Genomic DNA, 25234 nt, shown 5'->3' with positions numbered 1-25234 from the left:
AAACCCACACAAACCAGAAATGGCACCTCCGGCACACTGAACCAAGCAGAAACCCTGCTGACAACAGAATATATAGATAAATAATAACAGATGTCATCATGGTGAACAGCATCTCCATTTACCACATTCTGAGGGCTTTACTCTGGAAACCTCATCACTTATTTCAGCATGCACCATGCATTCACTGAGCCCTCCAGCACCCTTTTTTAAATGGAAGGAATAAAAATTCTGTCACATGGAACATTACTGATAGTGAAAAGTTTCATATTTGCCACAGTAGCTGTGCCACATGGGCAGTGACAGTGATGGACAGAGACTACAAAACAAACAGATATAAATTGTCTCTGGGCAACAAGAGCAGGCCTTAGGGCTTCACTCCATAAATACTCCCAGCTCTGCTGATGCAACTGTTCCCAGGAATGCACAGTGCAACACAATGCTGAGATGTTTGTGTTTTTGTAGTCAAAGAGAAAACAAACAATCAAACAAAAGACCACAAAAATTCCCAACCACCTTTTAAGCACAGTTTACGTCATTAGTAAAGTTTACAGAGCCAAAAGGAATCAGACTTCAATAGAGGATAAGGGAGGAGGGAACATCAAACTGTGTTTTCACATAGGACACATCAGAACAGTGTTTCATCTGTCCTGCCACCATGTGATTCATTTCCCCTGCTCTCAATGCATCTGTGCTCTCCTCATTGGGCATGGCAAGGGTTAAAGAACTGAATCATTCAATAGTCCAATTATTTTCATTTGCAACTCCTCTGTTCTTATTTTGACAGCAGTGTCATCATAATGGACTACAGGTTCATGGCCAGAACCTCTTTAAGTGACTTTTTGAGGTTTCTACTTGAATCCGAGATCATTTTCAGGTTTTGATGGAAACACTTGGGGCAGATTCCAATAAACTCAGAACCAGATAAAATTCCAAGTGCAATCCTCCCAAATTTCCAAGGAGCATTGGAAGGCATGAATAAATGCCCTCCTTTTTCAAATGTTCCTCTGTTGGAGATACACTTCATTCTTCTTACCCTTTTCTGAGATGGAGAAAAACTTTCTCTATGGAATTCTTGAAAATATTGTAGAGATTTTCAATGCTACATGCAATTTCATTTTAATGCCAATTTTTATGTTGCCTTTATTTTCCATCTTTCCTTTATTTTGCTATTTGCAACATCCCACACTAGTATAAAATTAACACTTGGCTAATACATTTGATGGATTTGTTAGTCACAAACTGCATGTTCCAACAATATTAAAATGACATTAATGAGAAAATTGCAAAGCTTCTTTTTAAATCAAATTGAGCCTTTTTCATGTACTTTTTTTAAACAGCTAAATCCCTGACTGAGCTATATTACAAACAAAAGATGTTTGTTTGAAATACTGGGAAGAATTCTATTCTGCTCTTTCCATCTCTTTGTTCCACCTGTGGTTTTGCAAATCAGATCAGCTCCTCTGCTCATGCCTGGCAATCAATAAACACTATTCAAGTCTGTATCATTTTTGGCAGTTTGTTGTTGCTTTACTGGCTGTAATTAAAATAACAGGCAATCAAACAGTAACTTAAGTATTGCAAATAAAATCAATTGTGAAACACACAACTTGTTAGCCAGCTTTCACAGCACTAAACACCCAAGTGCTTTTCATTTACTCTAGGTATTTCCAGAAAGCAGCAAGTGCACTGCAAAGTTTGACAAGCTGGTTTATTTAACTTCTCCATCCTGGTTGTGCTGAGCTGGCTCCCAACTGAAAGATGAAAAGATCAGAGATTCTGCAATTCTATTTGTCATTTTCAAATACCTGAAGTTTATTTTTTTAATTCCTTTTTTTAGCAAAAAATGTGTAATTCTCATAGAGAAGTGTCACCATTCTAAATATTTCAAAGTGAGAGAAAAGTTCAAGACAAATTAAAGCATTTTGTTACCTTCCTGCTTTCCTTTTGTCTTTAAAAACAACTAATTCTTAGGGTTCTTAGTGTCAAATACTTGCACACTACAAATACTTAAAACTACAAAAAAGTTAAAAGTATACTCTTTAAAGAAGTCCTAATGTACTCAAAAACCCCATGAAAATATATTTACTAAGATGTATTTTCAAACTTGAATTTAAAGCACTTGGGAATTAGACAAATTTTAATTGCAGAAAGGAAAACTTAATAAACTTTTCTGAGAATCAGCATACTTGGCCCTGCAATTTTCCTGTATCAATGTACACACTGAGAATGAAAAACAAGGAATGTAAATTTTTAAGTAATGTTAATAGCACAAGGACGTACTCATTATTTTAAATTGCAATATGTAAGCACATTTACAAAACAGTCTGCAAATTCTGTTCCAACTTCTCTAGAATAAAAGTAAAACCATATAAGCTATAATTTAAGATTGAGGCATTACATAGATATTCTTTGTTTATTTTTAGCATACTAGAGAGGTTCAGCTGCAGCATAAAAAGTAAGAGAAAAAGCAAAGTGAACAACAGTGTAATACCACCTGCCCATAGTGGTTAAAGTTAATATCAATTCTTTCAAAAGGGTTCTTTTCAGAATTCACTCTGATAGCTGAACATGACTCTTTTGGGGAGTCAAACTGCTTCAAAAGTAGCATGAGGATTTCTGCAACTAATCTAGTGTTGTTTATATGCTTTATTTTCTAATTATTTTAATAATTATCAAAAATTTACTACCACAGCATAGAGCCATTTTCTGGAACAGGCCCAAAAGAAATGTAAAACATTGTACAGAGGGCTCAATGAAAACTCCATTTTCAAGCACCAGCACCACTCAAGGCAACAATCCAGAGAACCATAGGATACACTCACCCTCAGCAGAACACAGGATTAAAGGCCCAGATTCATTTCTACCTTGAGCAGACTTTTCCAGCAATGAAAACCCACATGATTCTAGGGGAAGATACCAGATATTCCACTAATTTATTTTTTATAGTTCCCTGGCTAAGTGGTTCCACCTGTCTCAATATCCAGAAGCATACTTTCTTCTACAGACATTTGAAAATAAGAAGGGGGGAAAGAGAGAAGCTTTAGCAGCCTCTGTGGGCATAAATCAGGTTTAATTTAGGACCAACCAAACAAATCCGAGTCCTTGCTGGACCCACATGGCACATTCCAACAGCCTGGCTCTTGGTTTCACAACCACACAAAGCACTGCCGTGTTTCCATGGGCGGCTTCAGCAGCACAAAGCAGACACTTCTTAAATCATCCAAAAGGAAGTTTCAGGAATTTTACACTGAGAAAGAGGCAGACAAAAAGAATCAGGTTTGAAAGTATAAAAAAAGTTCAGTCCTATGGTAAAGCTCAAGAATTTATCTGTCAATCAGCCATTGAAAACAGTCTGGGAAATAGCCTTCTTAAACCTTTGGATTAATGAACAGTTCAAATTGCACAGTCTAACAACATTTAGGTATTTCCACATCAAAAGTTTGATTTTTTTTTCCCCTTAAAATAGCAAGGGAATGCAGTTCCATGCAGACACTACTAAAACAAATCATCTGTAAAAGAAAAAAAAAACCATTAAGGTCCTTTGAGTACAAATTTGCAGTAGATAAAACCTTAAATTAAAAAATACAGTCATTAGTGGGTATGAGCTCTAATTAAAAATTCATTTGACCAATTTTATCCCACTATTTCTCCAGGTGGAAGTCTCAAGATCCAGATTAATTAAATCTCACTAAACACTCTGGCCATGAGAATAAAAGACAAGTTACTGTTTCTCCAGCTTAACTTTGAATTGTCTGGCCAGATAGCAAAAAAATTCCATCAGCCCTGAAACTGTAGACAGAATTGCCCTTAAGGACAAACACATAAATCTACTCATCCCATTTGTGGGCTCAGGTTCCAGGTGGAACAGTAAATACACCATTCTCCCCAAGAGGCTCATTAGGCTCACTCCTTGGTGTGACCAAGCCTGTGCTGGAGCACATCAGGGTGTTCTCATGAAATCTCTGTTATTTGGAGGGATGGCAGGGGAGAAGGGGCTCTCCAGAAGAGGACTCCATGAAGGTGCAAACAGTGAGAGTGCAGCCTGACCCATGCAGCCCAATTCCCACCCAGCTGTGCTGGGAATTCAGGAAATTCAGCATCTGAATCAGTGCCTGGGCAGAAGGAGAAGGGCTGCAAATGCTGGGCTTGCACTGCCCAAGCAGCAACTGCACCATAACACAACAGTTGGCCAAACAGCTCTGGAAATCAAGAAGAAAATTCTTTTAAAACTCTACTTTCTGAGAAAACAACTTAATTCATGTGGAACTATGGACAATAATGAACTCCCAAATGCTTCAGCAATACAGCCATGAATAAACCCATGAGGGCTGAATAAGCATTTACACAAACACACTCAGAGTTCATAAAATAGCAGGCCACATCAGATTTAAAAAAAAATAAAACCACAGGATGAAAATGTTCCAGAGCTGCATCTCATATCTTTAAAGCCAAACTATAAAATAGGGAAAGCTGGCACCCTCTGAAGAGAGATTTTTTGAAAAGGGATGAAAACCAAAACACAGATCACACAAACTCATTGACTGGTGCTCCCAAACACTTTGTGCCACTCTGTGGCCCTTGGTGCCATGATCTAGTTGAGGTGTTAGAACATGGGTTGGACTTGATGATCTTAAAGGTCTCTTCCAACCTAGAATTTCTGTGATTCAAACAAATGCCTAGCCATGTCCTTGCACACACTAAGAAGTGTTGAAGAGCACTTTAATTAAATGGACAGATTGAATCTTTAACTGATACTCACAGCACCCATAGCTTCACTCTGGAAATTGGTTAAATATGTAGTCATTGCCAATAGTTCACTGCCCCAGAACACAGAGTTAGATCCCTTCATTAAAAAGCACATACAAAAAAAAGTGAGAGGTACTGAAACTTCTCAGAGCTGTGCTATTCCATTCCTAGGTTCATAGCACAGGTAACTGGAAGGGAGAGCTGACGAGGTGCCCTGGGCTGCTCCTCTCCCTGGCCCAGCTCACCTCCCTCAAAAAATTAATATAATTTAGTAGAATTGCATATCTTGCAATGAAATAGAGCATAAAATGAAGTACTGTGAAACAAACAAAAAAAAAATCTGGAAAGAATCCTAGAACAGCCTCACATCAAATAAACATTTTAAAAAGCTGAATGTGAGAAATTAAAGGGTTTCTTTGGTCTCCATATTGTAGCCAGCCTCAGTACCACTACAGGAGAAGCAATACCTCACAATTTTATCAGTTACTTTCTCAGATAAAACCATGAGCAAACTGCCAAACCAGATGCTTTTTCTCATTTGAGTATCACACTGGCACATACCTTCTTATTGGATTGTTTGCCTTCCCTTTTCCTGCAGCTCTCACATTGAGGAAAACAAACACCCAGAACAGTTCTGTCACCCCCTCTGCTGCTGCAGGACCACACCAGGACGGGTGTGCAGCTCACACACTGCCCTCACTGGCTCCATCGCTTTGTGTCACTGCACAGAAAGGCAGTTCTATAATTACACATTCATTTCTGTCTCAGTATTAAACATGCTACATTACAAAAACATCTGACCCAAATAAACGCTGAAAGCAGCTGTTGTTTTTCCAAGATGATTCTTCCAGCAATCCATCACAGGGAAACAGAAAAAGTCACAAAGCTTCTTTAGAGCAAAAGTGAAATTTTTTGGTTTTAGATTATTTCCAAACTTTAGGTCTTCAACATTGAAAATTCAGTCTCTAAATAACATTACTGCTTGTTCTAGCTCAGACAAGGACTTTATGTCAGACAGACTATTATTTGTTGATTTCTCACAAATATTCAGCCTCTTATTTTTAAACACTAACAGACAATTTCAGAATGCAACTTATACAAAGAACAAGAAGCAATGAACAAAAAATCTGGTACACAAACCAAAAAGGCATAGAAAGGAATCCTAAAGGCATTATCCTAATTTTGTCCTGCTAATTGCTTGGCCATACCATGACTGGCAGCACATTTCTGTATCACCAAGATTATCCCCTGGTGATTCCAGTGGAAGTGGAAGGAGGAAACAATATTCAGCTTTAGGAGGAACAAGGCATTACAGTAGCAGTGATTTGTTTTAATACCCAACAGATGTTAACAAGGTTTTCTATTGCTTGGCAGGGTTTTGCTGTGCTGTAAAGCTGACTAAGACAAGACAGAGGTGCTGGTTATTGCCTTACCTTTCAGGTCCATAATCCAAATCCATTAAAGCCACATCAAACTCTCAGAGAGCTACAAACACTGGATGAATGTGACCATCACCTTAACCTATGACTTGATCAGCATCAGATACAATAGTTTTACACGACAAATTGAATCTGGAGCAATAAAAGTTTCTGTGCTGTCTTTAAATCACACATTTTCTTTCTGCTGCCTTGAAGTATGGAGATCTATAACTCATAAAAGCAGCAACCACTTCACCCAGGAGACACAAGCCCTGAGATATCAGAGTCTTGTTTCAACAAAAATTTCTGGAACACCCTAGGGTTCATCTGATTTCTTTTTTTTTTAGTAACCAAAGAAAAATCTAAGTATTTCCAGAATCAATTCCTCACCAAAAAAGCACACCTGTCCTGTCCCACAGAAGTGTACCTCTGCCTAAAGTGCATGCCCATAACCAATCTTCCTAAAAATTATCGGGACTTGGAACTAAATGTAACAGCTGTTTAAATGTTACAAAATCACATGTCAGCCTTATCCCCCAAAACCGGGTAGAGGAGGGAATAAATTCTTTCTCCTGAGCTCATTCAAACACTTGAAGCAGAAAGTTGCTTAATAATTTGAATATCACAGCATAACTCTAAACCTGACTCTCAAGGATGTCCAAGCCTACAATGAAGTGCCACACTTTGAAACACAGAGAACTGAAATCTGACAGCACCCCTCTTTTGCTTTTTGTGCTTTCATATATGAAGTAACAAAGATACTTCTGTTCAGTCTCCTTGCTATCACCTCACCCCACACACCCCAAATGAATATTTTTTAAGAAGTTTGAGTCAACTCCAATTTTTTTAAACACCTGATTGTGACACACCTGTTGTAACTTCTCTCATTACATGACCTAAATGTGTCTAAAATGCTTTATGACATTATTGATCCTACAATACACACATCTCCAAACAGCCTACATCAGGAAGTATTTCTGAGTTTAGAAAAACAGTACCCTGTGACATACAATACCTTGAGTTTGAAAAGCAAAAATGAGCAAATACAAACGATTAGTGGTTTATTTCAGATCTTGCAATAGCAAATCCCCAGTCAAAAAGAACAGTTACATGGAATCATGCCTGCTTTGACAAACAGCAGCCACAAAAATAAGGTGGCAATTTCGCACTCCCTCTTGCACTGCAATCTGAGCTCACTCTGTCAAATCCTCCCAGGTAAGGGATTTACAAGGTACCAAAGAACCATCACTAATAAGGGAAAAGCAAGGCAAAGAATGAATAGGGAAGGTTGCTCACTGGAGAGGATGTGGGCTGTGTCAACTCTAGCTATTTGAATGCGTGATTTTATTTCCAGGTTCAGTGAATTTTCTGCTCTGCTGGAATAGGTATTAGGTCTTGGCAAATAATCCATCCCCACACCACACAAAGGAGAAGATGAAGACTGTAAATTTCGTGGTTTAAGCATTAAGTGCACTTGGTGAAAAGATCTCAGATATTTTCTCTGGAAAAGAAGAAAACTCCTATCTAGATCATCAGGTGACTACAGAACTTGCTGTAGGACACTTTTTGCTCTGAAGGAAAAGAAAAATCCATTGCAGCTGGATTTGTTTGAGCAGGATCCAGAGACATTGATGAATCTGAGCCTTCCTTGCCATCAGTATGACAGAAAGAACGGTAGATATTTCTGACACCACTGTGTATTATCACCTTACCTGCAGCCTTAGTCCCTCAGAGCCCACAAAATCCTTTCACTACCACCAGCTCAGCACATCACTGCAATTTTACTGTTTGCTCAAGCAGCACCAGCATCCGTCAGCACCACAGGGCAGGCTTGCAGAGAACTTTCTGTTCACTCTCTCAGTTCTGTAACTCCTGCTGGTGTGAATCCATCTTGTGTTTCCTGTTTCATGCTCGGGCACAATCCTCAGGATACACTTTTTTCCACTCTATACTGACACAGTGTCCAACATGAAACTGGTCTATAACTTGGTTTAGTAAGGGACTATAACCACGCTGGGTAATCTCCCACAGAGTTCTACATTTCTGAAAACAGAAAACATTCAAGACCCTTTTTGTGGATTGTACCAGGATCTCTGAAAATTCAAACAGCGGAAGCTTTTGGCTTGTCAGTTCAAAATTCAGATTCTTGTTGGATCTGTGTTTTGCAATTCTTTATTGCAATGACAAATTCTCTTCCCACAGAAGAACTGCAGCAGGAATTGCCCCTGATGTTTGCCCAGCCCTCCAGGTCAGTGCTGAGGAGGGAAACCTCCATCCCAGAGAGGGCTCAGACACTGCCAATCGCTGGGGATGTGTGCCTTGGACAGCGCAAGAGACTTTGGGTGAATGTCATGTTATTTGTTTTGGTAGCATAACTGAACAGTGACAGGATGTTGGCTTATTCTGCTGACAAGCTGCACCCATAAAGCTTCAGAGATGCAGTGCATTTGACAAGAAATGCTGCTGGAAAGCACCTTCTTTGATACATCACTGCTTTGTTAAAACCCCATATAGACTCATTTTGCACAGACACCAGTTCCATTACTCATAATGGTTTTATGAAAGAACAATATTCTTCCTTAGAGACTCAGCACACACATAATAAAAGACAATTTCTTTCTTACATAGTGATAGCTAATGTGCCAGTATTTTATTTCACTTAAAATTTGAACTGAATTTAGTTGTAATTTAATCTCGAGTTAACTGTCCTATCCAGAGGTATGTATCAATGCTGAACAACTAAAAAAATATAATGCTGAATTGCAATCTGCTGTCTTATCCTACCTTTTATGAGACCAAATTTTACTGTCAGTCCTGACATCAATGTGAACACCAATCTGAAAAAATACTGAACCACACTGCAAACTGTGTAAAACTTTCATGGCACTGAAACCACAGGATTATTTTAACAAGTAGCTGGGCATAATACTATTTCTAAATTAAAATTTTACTGCAGTCTCAAGCTGATGAAATATGTAATATTTTTGCTATCAAAGTGCAGCAAGTCAAAGCTAGAACTCTACAAATACCTCTTAAAATCACATTAAAATTATCTGATCCTTTTAATACCTAGTGTTTATATCACATCTTTCATTTCAAGGTCTAAAACACATGCAAAGACTGATAATAACAAAAAAAACTAATTTAAGAGAAAAACACTGGATAGGTTCCTTATGGTAGGCAAACTTCTCAGGATATGGGGCAAATTAATATCCACACTGCATATTTTTTAGCCATTTTGCAGTTAATAGGCTTTTTCAGATGTTTTTACCGCATAGTCAATGGTTACGATTTGCAACAACAGTGACTGTCATTTTTAATCAGCATTGGGTAACAGCCTAGGAACATAAAAGAGTTTCTATAGTCCCAATAAATAACCATGGGTGCACAGAAAGCCCTCTGAGCAGCTTCAGGTGTACACTGCTTTCCTGGACTGCAACACAGAGATTTCTTCCAGAGCTATATATACAAACCTGGTCACTGCAAACTGTGACCAATTTTACACCAATTAGGAATTCAGGAAAGAAGACAAACTGCAGTGATTACACTCTTAGAAATTACTGCCTGCACCCTAAAAAAAGCCCACTGTGAACATTTGTGATAAGAAAGATAACAGAATTATTCAATATCCTGAGCTACAAGAGACCCACAAAGATCATCAAAGTGCAACTACTGGATGGTAAATGGTAATGTGTGTTAGGAATTACAATTTAAAGCCAAATGATTACATTAAGACAACCCCTTTCAGGATACAAAGTCATCTTAATCTGAAAGTAACAGTTGAGATTCTACACAAAAAGCCCTCACTTTTTATAACACAAAGCTATTAAACAGATCATGAAGGAGAGGTACTCTAACTTTAAGGAAGCATTGGAATATTGACATCAGGTATTAAAAAAGTTACTGTTCCAGGTGCAGATGACTTCTTATCAAACATTAATTTCCAATTATGACATTGTCAGAATTCTCTGTAAATAGCATTGTGGAAATGGTGTCAACCAGAGAAGTGGCTTCCCAAAAACGTCTCCAGCTGAGGATATTGCTCCCAAAACTTCCATCAGAAATGCACAGCATGGTGCCCTGCACATTTCAGCCTTACCTTCCAATTGTCAGAATGTCATCATCTCTTCTCAAAACACTAGAAAATATTTTGTACTCTATGTCCTTTCATATAATTTGAGGTACTCCAGCTGACAATACTCTGACTCATGGATATTATGCAGACGGAAATTGCCCACAAAATCAAAGCCCCGGGACAGAAAAGAGCTGGCAAGGAGTTGTTTATTGAGGCAGAAGCAATCATAAACACACTGAGGAACTTCCCAGACTGTACTCATCATTCTCATTAGAACATGCTGCCCATATGTTAGGAGAAGGGTCAGTTTGGCATTTTATCCTGTGGACCTCTACAGAAAGCACCCACTTAGATCAGGCCTGCTAACAGACTGGCCCTCTCTCCCGAGAGGATCTGAACAACCTCAACCTACAAACCGACTCAAGACCAGGCTGCTGGGCCTTTCCTTACCCAATCCTGTCCCTCTATCTAGAAACACATCTAAAGGAACACAAAATCTCACTGGCAGTTCCAAGAAATTTGTGACTAGCACTTGGCAGAGAAACTGGCAATGGGCCCTAAATCAGAAAAAGAAAATTATGTATATGCATTTAGGACACATTGCTGCAAGACAAAACACTATCAATCAATTACAAACACCAAAACAACAATGCAGAACAGAGGTAAAGATGTAGTCAAATACAGAACAAAACCAAGTGCAAGCACACAAAACTCAGAATGACATTCAAGACTGCTGGAAATACCTGCCATACTTATTTATGCATCTACTAACTTGGGTGTGCAATGCTAATTAGAAACTTGAAACTGTCTATTCCTTCAACTTGTGCATTCTGCTGCTAACTTCTTGTCCTCTCCAGGTTTATACTGCTGCCCCCAGCCAAGCAGGAGCAGACAATCCTTTCTGAAAAGCTTTAAGCATTTCCACAGGTTAAGTTCTCCCTTAATTAGGTGGGCAGAGATGCTCAAATTAAAAGCAATGTGACATAGATTTAATCCAGTCTGATTCACATTAAGGATCAATAAGGTGCAGAAACCTTGACACACAGGCAGGATGCAAGGGTGTTGATTTTGATATAGCCCGACAAGGATCAGAAAAGTTACATTTTTAATTGCTCCAACAGTGATGAACACATCCTGGTTTTGACATCTTCAGCAGTCTAACAATATAGGGCTGAAAGTAATACATTCTATCCCCAACAGATTAAATAATTTTATCTGCTTAACTTTTATGGCCCAATGACTCTACCATAATCTTTACTTTATTTAAGCTGCCTTCCCAGGAGGCAAAAATCTGCAAAATCCATTTCCTGTCCCACAGTCATAGAGTAAAATAGGAAATGGCAATTGTTTCTTGAGTGAATCCTTCCCAGACACTTTGACCTTCAAAGTAAACAGGATCTTTTCTTTCATTTCTGTGCCAACATTTGAGGAAACACATCAACCTGTGCACAACAATTTAAATGTAACACATCTCTGTGCCTGCTTCTCACAGTCTGAACTCCACTGTCACCTCTCAACTCACAACATCGTGGATGGTTTTTGTATCTCTTTGCACTAGAGGGCCTGAGCAATGACACAGGAACTGCCTTAGATCAAACTGACATCACTAATATGAAAAAGTCAGAATGACAATCACTCCCTGATACCACTCCCTCACTGCAGAGATGAAGGATGAAAGAAGAAAGGATCTTAGAAGTTGTTATTTAAAGAATATATTATTCTAAGTGTTCTTAAGTATAGCATGTTTTTATCTCTACTTGTCTGTCACAGCCCAGCATAAACAAAGCGCCACAAAAGATACACATACATTTTACAGTTTAAAAGAGGATATGAGAAAATGTCACACCATACTCTTTCTGGAGGCATATCAATAAGCAAGGCAGGGAATTTATGAAAAATCTACCAAAAAATAAAGGCATGCAAAAGCTTTCAAACCATCATTATCTCCTTGCAAACCAATGAGATTCAGTTTGCACAGGCATAACCAGATCACATTATCCCTGGTTAACTTCCCTCTACAGACACCTGAGAAAGGTAGAGAAATACCTCAAGAACACAACATAAGTTGGAATGATTTCCACAGAATCACCACCTGATCTTTACTGCTCTAAAGGGAAACTGTCATGTAGTTGCTGCTCTAAGATTTACCAAGATAACAAATGACATAATTTACAAGACAAAGCATACACTCAGTTTCTCAAAGCTACAAGGATCCTTCTCCACACACACACCTCTTACTGAGAAATATAAACAGAAGCTGTGTGGATACAAAAGCTTTTATTTATTCTCTTTTTTATGTGCTAAGACACATTCCAGGCACTGTGTACTCAGAAAATACCATTGTATAAACAAATTTTACAAACTAAGCTATATTGTCTTGTTCTGCACATGAAGAAAAATACTCCTTTCACAGGGAATACTGTTGGAAAAATTGGGTTTTAATATTAGAGTTCTTTTTAGAATAAAATTCTGTCCTTTAAACAGAAAAATAAAAGTATATTTTTTAAATATGCTTAGTGTTAGGGACTATTGCAATTATATAAAAACCAAGCCACAGCAAGTGATCGTTTTCAGTAACAAAATACTGACTCTGCTGTCTACAAAGACAAAGACATGAGTAGATAACTGAAGCAGGGTCACACATGAAGGAAACTGCGGAAACTTAAGGTGCAATTTGTACTTCAAGCTATGATTTCCTAAATTTTGTCATCAAGTAGATGGAAATCAGAAACAGAAAGGTGAATTGATCTACCCTAATCCAATAGCAAAGAAAGAAAAATACTATTTCTTCCAATTGCACTATTCCTGTCCATTAGGTTATGCAGCATCCCGTGCCTGAAGTTTTAGGTTGGTTGTTTTAAAATATAATACACCCTAATAAAGGAGGATGATAAAACAATTTCAGAACACACTGAAAAGGAAATTAATTGTTACACATCAGTAGCTATATCTGAGTTTTGCTCTAGATATGGAAGCATTCTGCTTCAATCTAAAATAGCAAACTCTACATAAATAAAAATTTCCCTGAGAAATAATAATCCATTATTAATGCAATAACGATGTACCATTCCATAAATGTCAATTCCAACATGAAGAAAAAAGCAAAATATTGTCCACTGATAGCAGCAATTCAATACTTTTTCCTCCTCTTGCTCCTTATTAGCAGAGGATACAATTAGTGAACTTTTAATACTTTTGAAAAAGTGACAATTTAAACAGAAAAATGAATAAAATGTGTTGACCATTCCTACAGTGAAAACAATTTGTAACATATATGAATTTCACTGTTGTTGGGTCTATATTTGATGATTTGGCCTGAAGTCCATTCATGGGTTTAACCAGCAGTGCTGCTCAGTGATAGTGAACCCAGTCTCCTGAACAGGTACCTGATAACACCCTCTCACAGCAGCTGATAAGGGAAACTGAGGGATTACGACCCACAAAAAGCTCAAAGTATTTCCTAGCAAATCCACAAACACCTTAAAACTCGTAACACTGCTGTAACAGCTTCTAGGCTGTGTTCAACCAGCAGTTCCCCTGCCAGCTTCTCATAAAACAAGTGTTTTACAGCCTCGGGGGGGCAGGCAGCAGGGGAAACCCAAAACTTTACAGGATTTCATTAAAGATGTGTCTAATGCATTGCCAAAACCCCAGAACACGGCAGCACCTATTCCTAGAAAGCTGAACACACCTCATGTGCCCCAGATGTCTCTGCACTCCCATAGCAAATGTACATTTCCCTGTTAGAGGGAACTGTTCCCTCTGTGCTGGAAATTGAACCTGACCTCTCCCCTGTTTCCTAAGCTTTCAAACTGCTAATGGCTAATTAGCATCTCTGGTGGCTCTCTCAGAACACCAGAGTTTTATGTGCAAGCATGGCAATCCTTCCCATGCCCCTTGGAGCTGATCAGCATAATCTCAAGTTCTTCCCAGAGAAGCTCAGGATAACACTGAAGCCTCCCAACTCAAGGAAAATCAGAAATGTGCTCCAAGTCTCTCTGGCTGCAGTCCAAACTCCCCCAATATTTACCAGCTGGAACACTAAGCTCTGATTTTATTTCCTATGACCACCATTTTTGAAGTTTAAAAAAAAAATCCTAAACACATATCATAGACATGCTTAAAAATAGGAATGTGAAGCAATCCAAATAAATCAATATTGCTTCATTCTGCAAAAACCTAAAATTCATTCACTCTTTACCTGATTTTGTGCTGCTACTTCATAATGTGAAAATCTATGCAGGGTTCTGCTTTTGTTTTGTTGGAGTAGGAGGATTATTTTAATATGCAGAGGATTGATTTTGTTCCTGTATGCATGAGCTGTTGATATTCCCAAGCAGAAAGACTCCTTTCTAGAATTATCATCAATATATATTACAAGAGAGTGTTTACTTCTACCCTGCCTCTCTTTTAAAAGCCTGCACAGTGTTAATTCCCAGAGCAAGGCTACAGGTCTCCTACTCAAAATTTCTCTTTAGATTTTCTAATCCTTTTCTCCTTAATCTCCATTATACGAAAAGAAACCCACATATGCATGGTCTGTGGGAAGCTAAGTAACTTTACCTCTCACCATAGTTACCACATCTGATTTAACCACTGGCTCTGGACATTGCATCATTGTCCTTTAGGATTTCAGATTTTATTTGTGTATGCCTCGATACGTTCATCAGGCATAAAATTCTACAACCAGACTGATTTTAACATCGTTAGCAGACGATTACATTTCAATTTATGCGACTGTAAGATAACATACCATCCACCTCTGCTATTTGTGTACTGTGTACTGCTGTTTTCCAGGATCTCAGAAGCAAAAATGTTTAAATGTTACATTATTGACAAGATTTTCTGTCTAATCCAGTTCTTTGAATCATTCTAAAACAATGATACATTCAGATTTTCATTAGTGTGCTCAAGTATTCTATTAGACTTTTTTGTTTCTCATGGTAACCAATTTTATTTGACTTCACGGAAGCTGTTCAAATATTTAAAGGCACTCCGAGATGGCAGGAGTTTATCTCGGAGCATACATGATGTGTCACAGATATTCCTTTCCTTGCTCTTTGGATTCCCCCCTTCAAAAGCAGCAGCAAACAAATGAGAATCTCGACCTGCCACACTGCACCGGGAACGTGCTCGCTTCATCTGTTTATGTAAATATTCAAGTTACAATGGGCACATTTCGGAAGCAGCAGCTCGGAGGGTAAAACAGATGCTGCTTGCGTTCCTTCATATGCACCGAATCCCTGTGCCAGAATGGCCAGGCGCAACGCAAGAACTAAAGTATAAACATCTGCAACACCTCTCTGTTTTCTTAACATTCTTTCACGCGTTTTCTCGCTAACTCCAAAAAGGCTCGACGGTGTAAAAAAAGAGAGAGAGGGGAAAAAAAAAAAAAAAAAAGAAAACAAGCCAACAACAAACAGTGAAATTGGAAACATCTGCGAGATAGCTACGGAACACGGAATGAAACATGAATAAACAAAAACATGGCGAAAGTGGCCTGGGGTTGTTACACTGTCAGATCATTTTTCCAAGCCCAACATCAAGGCTTTTGTTACAAGCAAAGCGGTCATTTGCATGGAGAACCAACAGGGTTTGCTCTCCTTGGGCGGCTCGGGGCCGTAGCACACACACACACACACGCAGACAGACACACAGACAGACAGACACACAGACGGCGGCCGGCTCGCTGCCGGAGCCTCCCCTCACGAACACCGCGGCCGAGCCCCGGCCCCGCCGCGCTCCGCACCGCGCAGGGAACGCGATGGAGGGATGAAAAACACGAGACGAACCTTTGGAGCGCTGCCCCAGCCGGAGTTGTGTGTGTGTGTGTGTCTCTCGCTCCCTCTGCTCTGCTGTTGCTGACAAGATCAGGCTGAGATTAACAAGTCCGTGCTACTCTGCCAACCTCGCTGCTCCGGCGGCTGCACGCACGCCGGGGGCTCGCAATAATACCAAACTTTGGGAAAGTTAAAAATGGAATGGGTTGGAGGGATGTAAAGCAAAATGGCAGGGAAGCAGAAAACACTGCCTGGACAATTATTGCAGCAGCAAGCAGGGCACTGCTCTGTAGTCAAGGCTGTGTCAGCACTTTCTTTCTAAACCCCCCCCCATTTTCAGGGGGCTGTAATTCAGAAAGGAAAAAAAAAAAAAAGAAAAAAAAGAAAAAATGCTTATGGCCAAAAATATCGCAGGTAAACCCCCTTCTCTTTGCATTTTAAATCACCCATTTAAACCATTCAGAAAGTTACAGGACTCTGTGCGCTTCTCAGGCAGCCCTACATGCCTTTTTTATGCAAATACAAGTCTTTTTTTTTAAAGAGGTTTCACAAGAATTTGACCTACATTGTGAATGCCCCCTCCTTTTTTTTTTTTAATAAAAGCAATATAAAACATACCTTAACATCGAAACCCAGTTTGCATAAACATGGGATAATTTCTAAGTTCTGCACACACATTGCCTGAAAGGTGCCAGACTGGTACCAGAGATATGAAAATGCTCCCACAGACGACCCAGCACAGCCTCTGCTGAGGTCTCAACCCCAATTCATTATGGGAACTTGGTAACTCAAACTGCTGAGGGCATCTGCATTTTCCCTGGATAAGGAAAGGGTCCTTATAATCATGTTAAAATAAGGAAACAAAGCGTTTGATCTGTATTTACTACTTTACAACTACACTCTAAGCAGTGACACATCAGGGCAATAGCTGCTGCTGTTGTTAATAGCAGGGTTTTGGTGGTGGGGGCTTTTTCTTTTGTTTGTTTGTTGGGTTTTTACTCAGATACAGAAATAACACTTTTTACACAAGCCATTTACACTGACACTTTTCAGTTATGTTTAAAGTTACAATAACAAAATGTAGAAAAAACCCTCCAACCACGAACTATACAGGCACATTGCTACTTTCTTCTAAAGTAAAAATACAGCTTTATTGTAAAGTCTGTGCAGCAGCCTAAGCCTGCTGGGCAAGAAAACCAAAGTGTAAGTCTTGGTTGATATGGAATAGCCAAGAAACATGGAGAATCCACAATAATGGACAATAGCACCACACCCACCTGCTCAGAGGAAGAGAACTGTACTAACAACGGGCCAACCTGTGCTCCTTCCCCCCTGAACCAGCACGGGCTGCACATTCCTGCCTCAGGCCAGTCTGCTCTGCAAATACCAGAGGTGATGGTGACACACACACACACCCAACTCTGCCACCGGGCACTGGGCTTGCAATGGAAAGAGGAGCGAGTGGGGTGAAATCTCCATCCACAGCAGTTTTCTCCAGTGTACGAAAGCAGAGCACTGAGGGCTCTGCTCTGCTCCACCAACTAACACACACAGTGTTTATGCTCCTGAAAGACACATCATTTGCATGCAGTGTTTAATGGCAGGCAGATGCTTTTCTCTGACCATTAATCTGGAGCAAAGTGGAAGGCTACTGGAAACAAATGAGTGAAGTTCTCCTAAAGGTTTTCAGTATTCTCTGCACACTGCTTAAGTTAAACTAATTGCTAATTCACATTAACAAGACACTGAACAAGGACAAACATTAACACATTATGATTCAACTGGACAATACCAAGAAACACAAAATGGAAGCTGATTTTTCATCTTCCTTTTATGACACCAGGGGAGAAGTCAAAAATAAAGAAGATACAGTACAAAACTTCTTAGTAGATCCAACTTCATACTTCCTATTGAACAATAAAGTAGTAGGATTTATAAGAACTCTAAATGCAAAGGTATATAGGCAATTAAACTAAATTTAATTAAATTAAGACTCGGCTTTATAAGTTTGTATGGTAGGTTAAGCAGAAGACATATATTAACCTAATATTTAAGAAAAAAGTACAACTTTAGTATATTAATGACCATACCCAGGAATAACAATAGCCATAAATATTGTGTTTAATTTAGCAGGAAACCACACATTCTAACAACATCAAAAGATCATTAGCTTAGCTCTCATCCCCACATTTATCATGCCAACATTTATACTGTAAACCCACAGCTGCAGCCCAAAGCTGAAAACATGCCAGCAATATGCATAGGTTGTATCAATATTTGCACATGGAGCCTTGAACACAAATTAGTTGACACTCAACACTTGAAGCTTTCTCTCTGAAGTTGCAATATTTAAAGGTTAAAGATTAGACATGCTCCCTCTTGTGTTAAACTAAGAATACACGAATGCATGCTGTTTTCTCTGACACGATGGTTGCTTGGCCATCTGTTCCATCAAGCAACCCCTTTAGCTCTGGCTACTCACGTCTGACAGAGCTTCACCAACACCCCTCAGTTTAAAGGCAGATAGTCTGAGCACATAACCTGTATCCACAGAGTATCTGTGTTACATTAAACTAGCCACTGTATTATCAGAAAGGACCATTAAGAGATTACACGTAAACAAAACCTGCTGCAAATAAGTGTCTTGGACAGATACATACATGACTTGATCAATTACATGGCAAGTCACACCCGTTCAATCCCTATAGGCACCGCAGAGTTAAGGTATGCCAGGTTCAAGCTGCTCAGTACCATTAATCATGGGGAATACTGAAGAGCAAATTTCCTTCTAAATATTAGCTTACAGGATGCTGAAGACAGACAGGAAGAACAGGAATATTTTACAATGCCACATAATTATGTTTGTAAATACAGCAACAATTGAGCAAAGTTTTCGATCCTCCACCCAAGCAGCTCAGGGTGAACAATTCCCTGCCCAGGGCCTTAATGGAGTCAAAATCCCCCTTATAAAAATCCTCTTGCAGGATCTGGTCCCAGGATCATGTCTGGACACGAATGCTAATCCCAGGTGTAACTAACACAAAAGTTTTACTAACACACTTCTCAAACAAAGGCTTTGCACCTGGTGTGGGCTTGGCAAATTATGTTTAGGCATACATTTGCTGGTTATGGTCAGCACAAGGCTGAATGCTAGGGCAGCTGTGAGTAAATATCAATAAAAAGTTAAGAGTCAAGAGCCAAAGAAAATCCAAGACTCAACTACATGGCTTCCCACATTCCCTTTTATTTATCCCCATTCCTTTGTGGTGGACAGATACTTCCAGTGCAAGTAGATCTATGCACATCAGAAATAATACCACTAAATACTCTCAGAAACATACTTGCTCTTTCAAACCATGAAAGTTAGATGTGTTTGCTCCTCCTGGAAGTCTTGGTGTTTATTTTCCCTTAGTCTTCTGCAGACTGGTAAAAACATAACCGCAGTGTTCAGAGAGCATAAAAATCATCACGGTTATTGATAAATACAGGCTTTGGAGGCTCTTTAAAGCTTCAAACTCAAGCAGCGCATTGCTTGAAGCACATTTGCTGCCAGTGCATCACAAAACTAAACTTTTGACATCGACTTCAGCAAGAGAATGAAGTTTGTATTTACTGCACGGGCCGGAGGTATGGGCACCTTTCCCTTCCCCTCAAGCTCGCGGTGCCGCAGGTCCGTCCCAGTGCCCTGTGTCACTGCGGGTCACAGCGAGGAGCCCAACACCGAGACACTGCCCAGAAAGCAGCTTTTACATTAGGATTGACACTCCAAGAGCGGTTTTATTCCCGCGCACACGCACAGAAGCAGAAACTCTGCGGGATCGCGTCCCTTTTCTTTTTTTTTTTTTTTTTTTTTTTTTTTTATGGAAACACTCACGTACGTCCGCCAGAGGAATTAGTGCTCGCTTAAACCGGTGCTTGTCACCTTACAGGGACCGGCCAGAGGTCAGCGGGTCACGCAAAGCCTCTGAGCGCAGCCATGGAGATCCCCAGCCCGCCGGGATCCCGCCGGGAGCCCGCGCACGCAGCGCCGGCGGGGGCAGCCCCGGCTCGGCACCTGTAGCGCCCGGCGGCGCCGGCTCCGCTCCCGGCCAGGCTGCGAGGGCAGCGCCGCCCATAAAGGGACCCCCAGAGCCCCCGGCGGCCGAACGGAGCCGCCCCCCCCTCCCCACCCCGTCCCCCGCGGGGCGGGCGGGACCGGCCCGGCTGCGGCGGGAGCTGCGCCCGCCCCACGCCTCCGCTCACCGGGGAAACTCGGCGCCGGCCCGGGGAGCCGCGGGCAGGGGGCTGCCGCCGTCTCCGCTATTTAAACCTCTTCCCGCCGTCTCCGCCTTACTGGCTCTCACTCGCTCCCTCCGCCCCGCGGAACTCACGGGGGCGGCCCCGCCCCTCCCGATGTACACACAGCCTCACGCCGCCCACCGCTCCGCCCGCCCGCCCCAGACGCACCGCCCATTGGTTCAGCATCTTGCCCGTCAATCTGAGAGGCTACAGCATTGGCTGGCGGCGCTGTCAATCACATCGCACCCCGCCCTGCGCCCCGCCCCTCCCCTTCCCGGACACCTCGGGGGTGTTAAAACGGCCGTTTGAAGTCACCAGCAAAATTTACTTTTAGGCCCCGCCCACTGAGCCCGAGAGCTGTTCTGATTGGGCCGTAGGAAATGGCTCTCTGCCGCCCCTGAGTGGCTGGGTGTCCATAACCCCCCCCAAATCCCGCCTATCCCGATGCCGTCATCCCATTTGATTTGTCCGCGCATCCCCGCGGCCCCGCCCATTCCCACACCGCTGCCCATTCATGCGCGGCTCCCCGAGCTCTGGGGCGGTGCCCACACTCACGGCGGAGGAACGTGAGGGAAGGCAGCCGCTCATTGGCCCGCGCGCCGTCGCTCTCCGTCCGTCACCGCCCCCTCGGAGCGTACCAAGCTGCGGCGGCGCGGGGTGGCGGGAGGGGGGGAGCGCGCGGCGTTGGTTCGGCCCGTGTCCATGAGGGCCGGGGCGGGGCGCGCGCTGTTTCCCGGCATGCCGCGCGCGCCGTAGGTAGCTCCCGCCGGGACGCGCTGGGAAGGAGGGCGGGAGGGAAAGGAGGGAGGGGGGAGGCGGCCGGTGCCCGATCCAAGATGGCGGTGCAGGAATCAGCCGCTCAGCTCTCAATGACTCTGAAGGTGCAGGAGTACCCCACTCTCAAGGTGGGTGCCGGGCCGCCCCCGGCGCGGGGGGAAGCGCGTTAACGCCCTCAGCGTCCCGCCCGAGCAGCGCTGAGGGGGAGCCCCTTCTCCCCACCCCGTTCTCCCTGCCTCGGGAGCCCTGGGGCTGTGGGATGGAGGCTGGGGACGATTCCTATCGCGTAGTTCCCGCCTGTCCTCGTTTTTCCTCCGCTTGACGTCTCGGCTGGTGCCGCTCCGCTGCTGCTGTTCCCATCCCCCTCCGCGGAGGGAGAGGGACGTGCCTGGAATATGCGGCTCTTCCCTGGTGTCTCCGTGCCCTGAGGGGACGGGGGAGGCCCCCGGGCCACGCCGGGGACACAAAAAGAGCTGGAAAGGAGCTGGGAGAGGAGTGAGGTCCTTGTGCTCGCGGGGCGGTGTGAGGGGGGAGCGGGCTCGGACGGAGCCGGGCTGGGGGAGAGGGGCTGGGGCGTGTGAGTGGAATGTGCTCCCTCAGGAAGACCGAGCACTGCCTGGAGTGCTCATCCCAGATGATTATCTGCATCTACGTGGCGTTGTTAGGAGACGTGGTAAAGGGGAGGGAGTGGAGGTGGCGGTGTAATATGGTTCCCTGGCTGCTTGGTCCCCCGAAGATGGAGATGAGCTTAAAATATAAAAAGGGACAGACGTACTGGAGGGCTGTGGAGGCGAATAAGCAAAATGCAGTTCGGCAGAAGCTGTTCGTTGAGATGCTGGGGCTGCCTGCGGGATGGAGGTGTCCCAGGGCTGCATAGGTGGGCTCGGGCTTTGAGCAGGTGAAGGACTCGGCGTGACCTTAGCGCTCAGTGCCCCCGAGAAGTGTTGAACTGCAAGGATGGTGCTCAAAGGAATCAAGGGAAACCTTTGTTTGAAGTGTCGTGTTGTGTACACAGGAGGTTTACCACATAAATAGCAGCAGCTGTGGAAGGGACCTGGGAGAAGGATCCCAGTTGCAAAATGCGTATTTAAACATCTCTCGTGTCAGGGTGTCCACGTTTTGCCGTGTACAGGGGATGTTTATGCAAAGCCAACTTTGTTGTGCTGAGATCATGCTGTCCTTCACACGCCGAGCATTGTGTGCTCTTTACAGTGTTGGTTCTGCAGGTTCTCTGGCCATGTTCTTCTTGTGCCCGTCCTCCTCCACCAGCTCCATCCTGCTCGGCTCTGAGAAGCAGGACAAAGTGTTGATTCCCCTTTTACGTGTGAAGGCTCCTTTTTGTCACCCAGAAGTACTTTGGACCTGACAGCATCAGGCCTAAATTTTAAAATAGCTGTAAAGACCTCTCTGTCACTTTCCATAGCCAGAACAATGTGAAGGCATTTAATGTTAAGAAGATCGCTTTAAGACTGTATTTTAGGTGTATTCCAGTTGTTACCACAGCTTTGGTTGCTGCATTCCTGAAAAATTACTGGCAGTGAGGATCAGTGAGTTTTTTGTTTTGGTGCTTATGACTTAAGATGAATTGTCAAAGTGCCAGCCATTTCAAAGGTAGAGAATATTTTGGACTAATTATTTTATTTTCACAAGCATTCTTTTCCCCTAAAATATCTTAACAAAAATATACATAACAGAATGGAATGTTGTTTGTAAAGTTAGCAAGCTAAATAGTAAGAGGGTGATACACCCTTGCACTGAAATTCCTAATTTCCAAGCAAAGGTGATGTTTATTGACTCTTCCCAGCAGCCATTCAACTTCTGTGGTTTTCCTGTAATCTTTAGTAACATTTTTCATTGTTTAAGAAAACCTGCCAGAACAGTGTCTGCTCAAATCTTTTGAATGTGTCCTCTGAAATGTTCTTAGCTGTGAGTCATATATCAAAACATTTTACTGGTGGAGGTGAAAAGGCAGCACGGAGAAATGAACACTAAGGCTAAAGTCTACTAAAGTAAGTTGATATGAAATCTCATTTTGATCTTTAGAAGTCAGATGATGCCTACAGGTTTCTGTGGGACTGAGACTCTGAATTTTTATTTCCAGTTTATTTAAATGCTGTGTAAAATGAATGTGTACCACTGAGGGCTTTTTATTCACCAACACAGTAGCTCAGATGTATCTCTTGGAGCTCTGGACACTGGTGATTTTCCCTTATGTGAGTAAAATATAAAAGACTGCAGACTTGTATTTATATCCTTCCTGTTTCCTCCCTCCAGCTTCCTCATGCCAGCATCACTAGATAATAGTTGTGTAATAGTTCTACATTTACAGTGTGTTCCACAGAGCTTTCCATGGGAGAGAGTGCTTCAAACTGCAGAGGGAAATCCCTGCTCCAGAGCTCAATTGTGCCTGCTGCTGGAGTGGAAATCCTTCAGCAGTTCAGCTCAGGGGAAGTAAATGCACTTCTTCAGCTGAATCTAGAGGAGCTCTTTAAGTGCAGGAAATAATTCTTGAATATTGCCCCCTGCTCCCTCCAGTCCCTTCTCAAGGACAAGAAGGTTGTCAGCTATTCTTCTACCAAACTGCTGTTAAATTTTTTTTTCTTTTTTTTTTTTAATCGTACTGATGGGTAATTCTGCTAGTCTCAGATGAGAGCATGTAAGATGAAAGCTGACAATTTGAAAGTGAATGAATGCAAACATTGTTATCGGAGTTCTTTGCTCAAAATAATAAACAAGTGATGACAGAAAGCTGGATAATTCATCCATATCATTAGAGTATGAATGATTATTAAGGGGATAGCAAGCTGTATAGGCTAAAACACCCCCAAAAGTGGAAGACCCAAAAGCAGGAGTGATCACTTTGGAAAATGTTCTGGTCTGCAGGTTTGGGTTAATTTATTCCCACTTCTTCCTGGTCAAACCACCACATTGCTCTGCTGCTGCTTTAAAAGAAGTTGCAACAGGAGAGTTGTAGAAGCCTTCAGTGTCAGTGCCTTGTCAGAGCTGCTCTTTGGTTTCTTTTGTTGGCAGCTCTGTCAGGGAACATACTGGCAGCAGATTTAATAAGATACTAATTTCTCATGGAAATGTGATTTTTGGATTGTTCCAGGGAAGCATGCAGGAGCCTGGGTTTCTATGAAGTGCATGTTGTGTCTGTGCTGGGCCCAGAACAGCTGAGGTTCCCCCTCTGCAGACAGTCTGGTGCAGTAGCAGCCCTCCCAGCAGGGCCAGCTGGAGCAGGCTGCTCAGCACCACGGCCACACTGCTCTCAGTTCTCTTCAAAAATGGACACTCCAGCCTCTCTTGGCAAAGCTAGTCCAGGGTTTGACTGCTGTTGTGGTGCTAGAAGAATGTAATCTTTTGTTGACAGGAAATTCTCTGTATTGCAGTTTGTGCCCATTGCCTGTTGTACTTTGGGGCGCTGCTGAGAGGAGTCTGGCTCCACCTTCTTTGTTGTCCCCATCAGGGACATTCACACACCTTGACAAGGCTTCCCCTGAGCCTCTTCTGGGCTGAACAGTCCCAGCCCTCTCAGCCCCTCTTCCCATGCCAGGTTCTCCAGTCTGGCAGTGGTGTCTCTGTACTCATCCCAGTGTGTGCATGTTTCTGTTGGCTGGGGAGCCCACACTGGGCACAGCGCTTTGGGTGGGTCTGAGCCCTCGGCAGAGGGGCAGGAACCTGCCTTGAGCTGCGGCAGCGTTTGCCTCACACAGCCTGGGGTGCTGGCATGGGCACTTTGTCCTGCAGGACCCCAGGCTCTGTGCTGCAAAGCTGCTTCCCAGGCTTTGGCTCCAACTTGTCCTGGTCCAAAGGGTTGTGTTTTCTCAAGGGTAAGACTTTACATGTCTCTTTATTGAATTTATGAGGGTCTTGTGTGCCCATTTCTCCAGCCCAGTGAGATCTGTGGAATGGCACCACGAGCACCTGGCATAGTAACAGCCCCTCCTGGTTTTGTGTCCTCTGCAGGCTGGGGAGGTGCACTCTGATCCATCATCCAGGTCACTAATGGACATGTCAAACATCTGAACAATCAACTTTTTACCCAGTGAGGCAGAAGAAGTGCACATTAATTTTTTGCATAACTGGTTGCAGTACTGTATTTTTTTCCCATGTTTATAAGCTTTACTCAAGTTGGTTTTGAACCTAATTTTAAGAGTCAG

At 42.5% G+C, this 25234-nt stretch overlaps 2 protein-coding genes across 8 annotated transcripts in view; one reads left to right on the top strand and one right to left on the bottom strand.

Annotated features, from left to right (window-relative positions):
- CTBP1 (C-terminal binding protein 1) overlaps positions 1–20407 on the bottom strand; it is a 233459-nt gene extending 213052 nt beyond the window's left edge. For 2 of the 3 annotated variants that reach the window (XM_074540485.1, XM_074540488.1), the window contains exon 1: positions 20262–20407. The gene's annotated coding sequence lies outside the window, so the exon portion shown is untranslated. Of the gene's footprint in view, positions 1–16031; positions 16187–20261 lie in introns of those variants that run through there. The other variant, XM_074540486.1, reaches the window with a different exon arrangement.
- Positions 20408–20916: 509 nt separating this feature from the next.
- MAEA (macrophage erythroblast attacher, E3 ubiquitin ligase) overlaps positions 20917–25234 on the top strand; it is a 50357-nt gene continuing 46039 nt past the window's right edge. The window contains exon 1 of one of the 5 annotated variants that reach the window (XM_074540495.1): positions 20917–21053. Coding sequence is in view for 1 of the 5 variants with exons in the window: in XM_005490831.4 (XP_005490888.1) it covers positions 21134–21202 (69 nt within the window). In the remaining 4 variants the exon portion in view is untranslated. The other 4 variants (XM_074540499.1, XM_005490831.4, XM_074540497.1 and 1 more) reach the window with 4 other exon arrangements.

Source organism: Zonotrichia albicollis, chromosome 5 (genome assembly GCF_047830755.1).
Source record: "Zonotrichia albicollis isolate bZonAlb1 chromosome 5, bZonAlb1.hap1, whole genome shotgun sequence".
NCBI lineage: Eukaryota > Metazoa > Chordata > Aves > Passeriformes > Passerellidae > Zonotrichia > Zonotrichia albicollis.
This window is presented reverse-complemented; position numbering and strand designations above follow the sequence as displayed.